The sequence below is a fragment of the Nylanderia fulva genome, unplaced genomic scaffold (genome assembly GCF_048542155.1).
Source record: "Nylanderia fulva isolate GAGA-0341 unplaced genomic scaffold, ASM4854215v1 Scaffold7, whole genome shotgun sequence".
Lineage (NCBI taxonomy): Eukaryota > Metazoa > Arthropoda > Insecta > Hymenoptera > Formicidae > Nylanderia > Nylanderia fulva.
Window position 1 is genome coordinate 6,356,596 of NW_028190807.1, and position 10,403 is coordinate 6,366,998.

At 30.8% G+C, this 10,403-nt stretch overlaps 2 protein-coding genes across 2 annotated transcripts; one reads left to right on the forward strand and one right to left on the reverse strand.

The window, feature by feature from the left end:
* The first annotated feature begins 266 nt into the window (after positions 1–266).
* gig (TSC complex subunit tuberin) lies at positions 267–8,911 on the forward strand. The gene is made up of 29 exons (XM_029315604.2): positions 267–458; positions 551–687; positions 944–1,137; positions 1,223–1,426; positions 1,511–1,685; positions 1,989–2,189; positions 2,252–2,393; positions 2,483–2,631; positions 2,697–2,869; positions 2,989–3,157; positions 3,239–3,460; positions 3,527–3,782; positions 3,857–3,975; positions 4,075–4,239; positions 4,344–4,509; positions 4,621–4,817; positions 4,906–5,022; positions 5,112–5,293; positions 5,369–5,582; positions 5,734–6,168; positions 6,289–6,457; positions 6,516–6,717; positions 6,884–7,070; positions 7,129–7,302; positions 7,389–7,570; positions 7,679–8,027; positions 8,110–8,250; positions 8,351–8,521; positions 8,646–8,911. Exons 1-29 carry the CDS (start codon positions 392–394, stop codon positions 8,850–8,852), a joined length of 5,466 nt encoding a protein of 1,821 aa, XP_029171437.2. The 5' UTR covers positions 267–391; the 3' UTR covers positions 8,853–8,911.
* Positions 8,912–9,585: 674 nt separating this feature from the next.
* Positions 9,586–10,403, reverse strand: NHP2 (NHP2 ribonucleoprotein). Its single transcript, XM_029315595.2, has 3 exons — positions 10,117–10,403; positions 9,944–10,016; positions 9,586–9,867 (listed from the first exon to the last, which is right to left on the reverse strand). The coding sequence occupies exons 1-3, from the start codon at positions 10,280–10,282 to the stop codon at positions 9,636–9,638; spliced, it is 471 nt and encodes a 156-aa protein (XP_029171428.1). The 5' UTR covers positions 10,283–10,403; the 3' UTR covers positions 9,586–9,635.

Here is a 10,403-nt window from a genome sequence, read left to right on the forward strand (position 1 = left end):
TATAAATAAATAATGTAATAATATATAATTTTTTCAAACTATATTTTATATATTTTTATTATAAAACATTCAAAATAAAGAACATATATATTTTAAAAATCGAGTTTATATAGATTATCATTTTCAAACTTTAATTTTTCCGGTTAGTAAAGACTCAAACCCAACTTAGCGAGGATTCAAACCTTCTTTTATCTCTAGGCGATATTGCAGAGATCTGCTGAGAAGAGATTCGTGGTTACGTAGTTTGACGTTGACGTTTCATAAACGTAGTTAGCGTGACCGGTTCCCCTGTGCAGTCAGTCACATCTGTTTTTAACATGTTTAACGTGATATTTCTGAAGTTATATCTTTGCGCGAGTACATTTCTTCGAATTTAGGAAAGGTGTCCAAAATGAATTCCAAAGACAAGGATAATAAGACATTGGATAAACTGAAACAATTTTTTCGCATAAATAAAGGTTAGCTGGTACTTTACACATATTTTGTGTCTTCTCGTACACGACATTTTTGTTGCGCCAAATATATTATAATAATCGCGTTGACATTGCAGGAAGTTACAAGAGTCGCGAAGATTTCACTTTGACTCATGATATCGAGAAGGAAATTAGTCCCGATAGTCCGGTGCATCACCGTACCAAGGCGATCAAGGAGCTTTCCGATGCAGTACTCAATCAACAATGGGAAGATGTATGTGCACGTATTAAAAAATTATGTTGCGTATACTTTATATTGGAATAGAGATATTAGACAAAATAATACTTTATGTCTAATTTCTTTTATTTATTTATTTATTTATAAATGGGAATTTTTATCTCTTTAGTTATAAAAGTATAATAATACAGGATAAAAGTATGACAAAGTAAATATAATTACAATGAACCAAAGTAAGAAAAAAAAAGAAAGATGGCTTATTGCACAGCAGAATTTTACTGTTTTATAATAGAGAGCGGCAGAACGTCTGTGGAACTTAGTCCAAGATTTGCTTGCAAAAGACGTCCCTCGTGAATACAGGCATTTAACGTTAAATTTTCTGAAATGCCTTGTACAAGGACAATATTCGAAACTTTCATCGTTGATGCGTGTAAAGTTTTTCACGGTGGTGAAGGAGTATGATATACCTGAAGACATTGGTCCTAGGTATTGTAATAAATTAAAATATCTACTAATACACAATTTTTAAATCCTTGCATCTAGTGTGTACTATTGCATTTAAATATTTCAGATTGGAATTGTTACAAACATTAACAGAACATGGGAAGGATATTTTACATTTGGAAGAAAGAATGGGACCTTTCCTGTTAGAATGGATGCCTACAGTAACAGCGGGAGATGGGAAAAGAGGAGCCGAGTTCTTATCCCTTCTTGTAAATGTTATCAAATTCAATTCGGCTTACATTGATGAGGATATTGTATCCGGTCTTGTTCAGTAAATATCTTACAAGTGACACAATTTTCTCTAGGTTAAATCATTCAGTGCAACAGATTATTATTATAATTGTGTCTCTTTCAGGTATATCTCCCATCTATGTTATTATAGTAATAATACAGAAGTTGTTTCCGGATGCTTGGAAGCCCTTGATGCAATTATGTGTTATAGTAATTTGCAATCAGACTCATTGCAAACGTTTATTATAGCCTTATGCAGAAGTGTAAATGTTGAGACTTATTGCCAAACGAGTTGGAAGGTATAAATAATGATATAAATATCTAAATTTATAAATGTAAAATTTTTTTCTATATTGAATTTATTGAAAATGAAGATACTATATATATTATACAAATTATATAATTACATATATAGTATGCTTACTGTATGTATATAAGTATATATACATATTTTTTTATAGAATTATAAATTTTTTAATAACAATTTAATAGAATTTAATAAATTTCAAATTATTTATTTCTTATATATTAATTTGAGAATAAAATATAAAAAAAGGCATTATAATTTAACATATTTTTAACAGTTTTTTTTTATATTACAGATTATGCGGAATTTATTAGGGACACATATGGGTCATTGTGCTTTATATACTATGTGTCGATTGCTACAAGATGTAAACTTTCAGCGTGACGTTCGTTTACTTCGAGGAGCAGTATTTTATGTAAATATGGGTTTATGGGGTACACATAGAATACCAAAATTAGAATGTACACCAGCATCTGTTTTGCCTTCATTTTATCAGGTATGTAAATATAATTATATTGCTATATGGAATGAAGTGCAACAACTTATTTATATTTTCAGGCTCTACAATGCAATCATCCAATTGTTATGTATGAAGTTACCCTATCTATACAAAGATTGGTGAATAAATATGGTAATGAATTATGGGATCCTACATGGAGCATTATTCTTGATATTATAGAACAAATTATTACGCACACTGGTAAGATTTATTGAAATGTTATGTAAAGTTATTTTACAAAAAAACCGTTACAAGCTATTGTATAATAATTATTTTTTTACATTGTCCAGAAACCAGTAATCAGCCAGCTACTAAACAGGTTTCTATGAGTTTACATGAAACAATTACTAATATCGAAAGTTTACTTGATGCAAACAATTATAATGGTTGCATTCAACGCTTTTATGATCTTGTTGAACGTTGCAGCGATTCTCGACCTGTAAGTGCATAAATGTAAATTTAAAACATATTTGCATAATACTTAGTGATTATTTTTATCTTCAGGAAGGATCCATATTAAAATTAATTGAATACAGAGCGTCTATGATAGGTCCTACACATTATCAATGGCAGACCAAATTAGGATCCTTAATGGAACGTTATTACAAAAACGAAACACGTACAACAATTAGAATGAAAGTTCTTGATGTTCTAACCAACGTTATTCGTGTTAATAGGTATCGTATAAATTATTTTTGTATTACTTCCAATTTTAATTTAAAAACATCTTATATATAATTGCATACACTTGCACAAACAAACAGATATATATGTATTATAAATGTATATTTAATAGAGCCAGATACGAAGATGAACTTATCGAACGAATAGTTGTACCACATACACTACATGTGGATGCAGATCCAGATATTACAATACGTACTGTTACAGCAAATTTATTAATAGATCTTTGTTTGGAATGTGATACCAAGCGATGTATAGAACTTTTGGACATATTGGAAAAGGTATTAAAATTATTCATTATTTATCAGAAAAAATATACATATGTATTTTTATTATATAGGATATTTTGTGTTTAATTTTAGATAATCAACAAGCCTTTTACATCAGACGTTCCAATTTCTATGGATGCTGATATTAAAGACGTAAAAACTGCTGTTGTTGGAATTATAAAGATATTCACTTCTAAAATTTATCGCTTGCCGTCAAACCATGCGATTTACGCTTATAAAATTTTAGTGAATCATCTTGAACAACACTACAAAGAACCGTCCGTCTTCCATGATGTATCAACAACACGTTATTTGGTAATTATTTTGTTACTAAAATAAAAGCTTTATAGAATATATGAACATATGATGTACACATTACAGATTTTTGAGTGTTTCTTAAAAATCAGAGCAAATTCTTTGTATCATCTTGGTATATTAGACCCACCAAATGCAATTCGATTTAGTTCTTACCTTGTTTTGGAACATGGTACAACCGAGCGTATGAATAGTGCAGGTGGGGGTAGCAGTCCTCCACCAGCTAGTCCTGTACCATTACAGCATTTATCTTGTCATATTACATCAATGTCTTTAACTCATGGTTGTAAAACTATTATTTCATGCATTAAACAAGAAAAAGGTAAGATGTTTTTATTAAGAAAATTTTCATGCAACTTTATGCATAAAATCTTTATATTCATTATATTTTGACAGATTGGAAGGTTTTATATCTTATATTGAAGGAATTACCACAAGTCATGCAGAATAGGGCGCTGGTGTTATCTCGTCATAGTAATGATATCGATTTCTTTGCAGCAGCTTTATGTTCAATGGTCAGTTGTGCTTTATATTTTTTTTTCTTCTATTCATAAATATTATATTATTAATTACTTTTTACATAATTGATTAATTTCATTAAATTCAATCTTTAGGTAAGTGACAAAAGTCTACGTCTCCCCGAATCGCTTTACAACGTTCCACCCAAGTTTACTCTTTCCGAATTTCGAGTCTACGTTTTCCCAGTGCTAGCATCTTTAGCATCTTATCATACGCATTTGGAACCTAATCTACAACAACGTTTAATAAAATGCTTAGAGGTAGGACATGCATGATAGTTAATAAAAATCATAGAAATGAAAAACTTTTTGCTTCTTAACATGAATATGTTTGGAATGAACAAAATATTTTAATTCATCTTCAGGTTGGTCTTACAGCAAAATGTGCAAGCCAATGTGTGACCAGTCTTACAATCTGCACACTAGAAATGCGCGATGCAATGAATAAACTTTTAACAGAAGTGTTACTAAATTTATCAAAAATTTCCGCAACAGTATATATTGCTATACCTATTTTAGAATTTTTATCAAGTAAGTCTCGTATTGTCGTGAATAAATTTACTTAATTAAAATTAATTGTTTAGTAACTATTATATATTAATAAGAAATGACAAATGTGTGTGGAACACATTTCTGTTCCAGCTCTAACTAGACTACCAAAAGTTTTCGCCAGTTTTATTGGAGATCAATATATGTCTGTATTTGCAATCCTGTTGCCATACACAAATCCTTTTAAATACAATCATTATACAGTATCTTTGGCTCATCATGTCATTGCTGTGTGGTTTTTGACATGCAGACTTCCTTTTCGGAGAGATTTTGTTAAATTTATTACTACAGTATGTATATATCTCAATGTTAATTACAAACTCTGACAATATTAAACAAAAGATTATCTTCTGGATTTTTCTTATTTGTGAAAAACAGGGATTAAAAGCAAATGTGATAGTTCCTTTTGAGGAAGGACATTTAATGAAATCTGACTTCAGTATCATCAACGAAGATTCCTCAAATAGAAAACGTAGTTCCAGTTTAACTGAACAAGTACGTATCAAAATCTGTGATAATTATATTTATAAAAGTGAATTCTAAAATTATTTAATATAAATCATGTAATGTATGTGTATTTATAGGGTAGTAGAGGTCGAAGAGAAAGACCGATAATGGCAAATCGAATGATAGGGGAAAGCAGAGCTTTAGACTTAAAACCTCCGATTGATGAAGCGTTAATGAATTTTCATATTGAACTCACTGAAACTTGTATCGACTTAATGGCTCGTTATACATTTTCGAATTATTCAGCGCGACCTAAACGGTAATCTCTTATGATCTTAAGTAGTCGAATCAAATAAAAGATTTGACAAAGTATATAATATATTATTTACAATAGGTTACCAGCTGCTGATTTCCTTCTTAAGGAGGGTCAATCAATGACTTGGATTCTTGGCAATAAACTTATCACTGTAACGACAAGTGGTTGCAGTAATAAAGCTATGCGCGGTGGACTTTGCGACAATTGTTGGGCGGCGTGTAAACCTGGCCTTCTATTACTGGATCATACAAGAACGTCTCAGTCGAATTTGCAACGTACTTCAAGTATTGAGGTACTTTATCTTTAGATATGCATATATATTTATGTATGATATGCTTTATTATATTATTTATTACTATTTTTTGCATACTAAAAATAATATGTCTATAATTGCATTGCATGTATTTAAGAAATGTATAAAAAATATATTTTCATATTGACAGACGTCAAAGGAAGACAAGTTATCCAGACAATCCTCTGGTGGTCATGGAAGTTCAAATGCAAATACTGCTACGAATTCTCCTACAGAAGAATCTAAAAAATCTACAGAAGACTCTGATAGCGTGAAAAAGGAATTTCTTATAGAGAAGACTGACAAGGATCAGATTGAATTGTCAAAATTGGGACAAATATTGAATAGTGATAAACAAGATGGACATGTACTTTGTGCTTGTTGGTGTCAAGGATGGGCTGAAATATACGTGCGCAGACCCACGGGTGATATGTCGTGGATTACGAGGATACAAAATTCGACACAATTTGAAACTCCTATGGATTTTCCTGTACATGACATTATGGCTCTGTATATGCTGAATCAAGATATAATACCAAACAAGCAACAAGAGGCTGCATCAGAATATTCTGATGATGAAGCAGAGGTATTTTTATAATTCATAATAATCAACTCGATATTCTATATAGTAAATTGTTCAAAAAATTTATGTAATGTACATCTTTTACATATCATTTTATATGATATATTTTTTCTTTTATTACAGGATATACCAAACAAAAATATTAATCAGTCACAGAGCGAATCCAGCGTCAAATCCGCGATATCTTCTGTATCATCAGGACCCATTGCGATACCAGGTTCACCAGCTCGACCTAGTCCATCTCGACAAAGCTCAAGGGACAGTTTAGAAAGTTTAGAAGAAGGTGAAGAAGGTATGTGTTACAATTCTTTTACTCAAATAACTTTTTATAATATAAAAATTTTTTATAGATACACGGCGTTCTAGAAATCCAGTGCGCCGATCGAATTCCAGTCCAGAAATGAGTGCTAATTGGAAAAATCCGTTTTTAAATAAAGAAAAACTAAATGTGCAGCAACAACTTGATAAAGATTTTAATTGCTCAGATCTAGAAATTAAACTGGATGCAGAATTGAAGAAACACTCAAAAAATATTTATGCAAAAGACATGAGGTATATATTTCTAAATATTATTAAACTTGAAATTTTACAAGCATTATTAAATTTAATTATATTCTTGTTATTATTAAATTTTACTTTTTGATTATTATTATTATTATTAAAGAACATTATTTTTTATGATTACATCTGAAATTTTTTTATTTGTTAATTTTTATAGAGTTAGTTGTGAAGCTATACCGGAAGAAATGTTTGGTATGGGAACAACTCCACCTTCCTCGGAAAATACTGGAGAACATCCAGCCGCATTACGTTCGCAACGTTCCTATCCAGGAGCTACTCAAGTTACTCAAACTATTTCAGTAACCGTTAGCAATACTGTACCACCATCGCCGACAACTGTACAGGTAGATGATACTAATAAAATAACACAAAATTTATACCATAACATTGAAATTATTTTAGGCACCAGGAAATTATTTAGGAATACAAATACGCCCGACACAAATACAATCATCTACTGCAAAAGCGCTACAATCACCTACTCAAATTTACTCTCGATTATCTAGTCTTGATTATAGTCAAAAACAGATGTCTGTTGAAAATAAACCACCTATTGGGCGAAACTTTGGAGATAAAGTATACCAAAAACAATTAAAGTTTTTTAAAATACATTTTTTAAAATAAACATACATCATATTAATTATAATTGATCACTTTTCCAGCAAAAGGATGAGAGGCCAGATCCATCTATGTTACCTCCTTTACCTATACCTATACCTTTCCGCGACAGAGGCCACACGATTTCGGTTATGAGTCCAGTAAAGAAATCACGAGGAGAATGGGACATGCGACGAGGCAATTCACCTCGTGTAAAAGATCCGCCGCGAACAGGCATCAATCCAAGGTTGTGTATTGTTATATAGCTTTTCAATTAAATGTATTACACTTTAGAATCTTTTACTGCAATATGATATAACATGGTTTTCTGAAATATTATATTGTTGTGTTACAGTTTTGTATTCCTTCAACTTTATCATGCAGCGCACTTTGGCACCACCACAGAAAAGCCTTTGTTAGTTCCACAGACAACAGCTATACAACGCGCGGTGACAAATTTAGATAGAATACCACCATATGAGACTCACAAAATTGGAGTGCTGTATGTTGCGCCGGGACAAGCTTCGAATGAAACTGAGATTTTGGCTAATCAGCACGGTTCCCTTCGTTATACCGAGTTTTTGAAACGTTTAGGCACATTAATTCGACTGAAAAATGTCGATGAGAATGTATTCTTAGGCGGATTGGATCGTAATGGTGAGAATGGAGATTTTGCTTATATTTGGCAAGACGATGTTACACAGGTTTGTAATCGGTATTTTGTCTCGAATTAATTCAGTTTGCACTTTTGCAATTTTTTAAATTAATAATTCGAAAACCTTTTAGGTAGCTTTTCATGTTGCAACATTAATGCCCACAAAAGCGAGCGATCCAAAATGTACATCTAAAAAAACCCACATTGGAAATAATTATGTAACACTTGTTTACAATGAATCTGACGAACCATATAATATACAGACAGTTAAGGTGAGAGTGTGTGGATTAAACTATAAATTCTCTATAAATTCTATTGTGTAAAATGTTTTTGTGTTCAAAATTTTCTTCATTTTCTTAATTTTTCTTTCAGGGTCAATTTAATTATGCCTGTGTTGTGATACAACCTTTAGATCACGGTACTAATCAAGTCACGGTACAAGCTCGAGAAGACTTGGCCGAGCATATTGGTCACAGCGAGCCTAAAATCATTTCTGACCAGAATCTAGCGATTCTTTCACGACAACTCGCTCTGCATGCTAATGTAAATATCATATCAAAAGAATTGTTATCGTATAAAAAGAATTCTTTGTGTAGAAAAGAATAGATATATAATAGATATAATAATAATTATTATAATAGGTATAATATAAATATGATTTTTACAGCTCGCCTCAATGGTTTGTTCGTCTTTGAAGCAAAATAGTCATAATCCATACGCTTCTAATTGGTTGGAGCGTTTACGCCATATTAAGCGACTAAGAAATAGATTGCAAGAATCTGTGAACAGTAATCCGGATACCGCTGCAGATGAATTATCACCGAGAACGAACAAGCGTGTCTACATGGACGACTTTACAGAATACACAACATAGTTTTATTGTACAAGATAATTATATGCTATGAAATATAAAATGTACAATGAACATGAAAATGATGAGAATGACTGAATCTGATTAAATACATTTAAAGTTAACACCTTAAATGTATTATCAAACTATTTAGAAATTGAAAATATTTTCAATTTGAAAATAGGAATTTTATTATATTAGATATATAATTGTGTTAGATATATAATCGATGTTCTTTTGGCTTGCACTATATATAAATTTAAAAAATACGAATTGTATCATTTTTTGCATTATATACATAGACCTTTTCACTCAAGATATAATAAAATAATAAATATTAAAGTATAAAACGTACATATAATTTTATTCAATTTCTTAATTTAAGATTTTAAAAATTCGTTAAAATATATAATCAATAGCATCTTAAGTTGCATTTATTGCTAATAATAGTTTAAAGCTATTTATGATGCAAGATATTTAAAAATTACAATCTCAATAATTTTATCTTTATCTCATACATTTATTATCTTCTAAAATATTACAAAAAAAATAAATGTTTTCCATGAATCTTTAATTGCTAATAAAAATATTTCTTTTACAAATGTATACATTTATAACATGATGGTATATCATATAATATTATGGTATATTGTAAAGCAATGCGTTTGGATTAATAATGATAAAATAGTTGCAACCATTCTATATAAAATGGTTGAATGAAAGATATGAAAGAGAACTTGAATTTGTACGATCTTAATAAAATTAAAATATTTATTATATACAAGATATATAAACTAAATGTAAAAGCTATAGAGGTGTGGAAAGTGTTATCATTGCACTTTTAATTTCATCGTACAGATCTTTATAATCTTGATGTTCTTTTACGAGCACCATAAGACTGCCACGCTTTACACCCATTGCAGTACCAATATCCAATCTTGAGGGAGTAAAGCAATAAGGAATACTTTTGTCCTCGCATACAACTGGCAAGTGACACATAATTTCAATGGGATATACATCTCCCGCAAAGACAACCAAACTAAAATAAGAAATATTTGTAATACTTAATTAATGAATGCGCAAATCACTATTTATTTAAGAAAACTGTAGCTTACCCTGTTTCACCCTTACGAAGATGTTTCTGAACATCCTTTAAGCCATTGCGCAGGTACGTCTTGTGCTTGGATGCTATATTAGAAAAATAATTGCTCACTTATAATCAACATATATTTTGAATAAAAATATTATATGTTATACATAAAATGCAAGAACAATTGAAACAGCTTACCCTTCTTTATACATTTATAGATCTTTTTGGTTAACTTTTTAGGCGCCATAGGTTTGGCAATAGCATTCACAAGCTGCAGCTTTTCCTCGTAGCTCAACCCCTCGGGAGCATCGACGTTTTCTTCTTTCACTATACTTTCGTCAACTTCCATCTTCACTTCCTCCATTTTACGCGAATATTTCCGACTTTTATAACGAAATCTCTGCACGTGTCTCCGAACACGTTATTTACCTTCAAATTGTGTCTTCCTCTACCATTGGAATTTCTAACCTATAAGACCATCATCT

What these genes read in the sequence shown, in the direction of transcription:
- gig (XM_029315604.2), top strand. Translation starts at nt 392, where the DNA reads ATGAATTCCAAAGACAAGGATAATAAGACATTGGATAAACTGAAACAA. An exon ending in GTTGCAGCGATTCTCGACCT is followed by an intron (nt 2,632 to 2,696) that starts GTAAGTGCATAA and finishes TTTTATCTTCAG; the next exon opens with GAAGGATCCATATTAAAATT. An exon ending in CGAACAGGCATCAATCCAAG is followed by an intron (nt 7,571 to 7,678) that starts GTTGTGTATTGT and finishes GTTGTGTTACAG; the next exon opens with TTTTGTATTCCTTCAACTTT.
- NHP2 (XM_029315595.2), bottom strand. Translation starts at nt 10,282, where the DNA reads ATGGAGGAAGTGAAGATGGAAGTTGACGAAAGTATAGTGAAAGAAGAA. An exon ending in CTATAAATGTATAAAGAAGG is followed by an intron (nt 10,017 to 10,116) that starts GTAAGCTGTTTC and finishes TTTCTAATATAG; the next exon opens with CATCCAAGCACAAGACGTAC. An exon ending in CTTCGTAAGGGTGAAACAGG is followed by an intron (nt 9,868 to 9,943) that starts GTAAGCTACAGT and finishes TTCTTATTTTAG; the next exon opens with TTTGGTTGTCTTTGCGGGAG.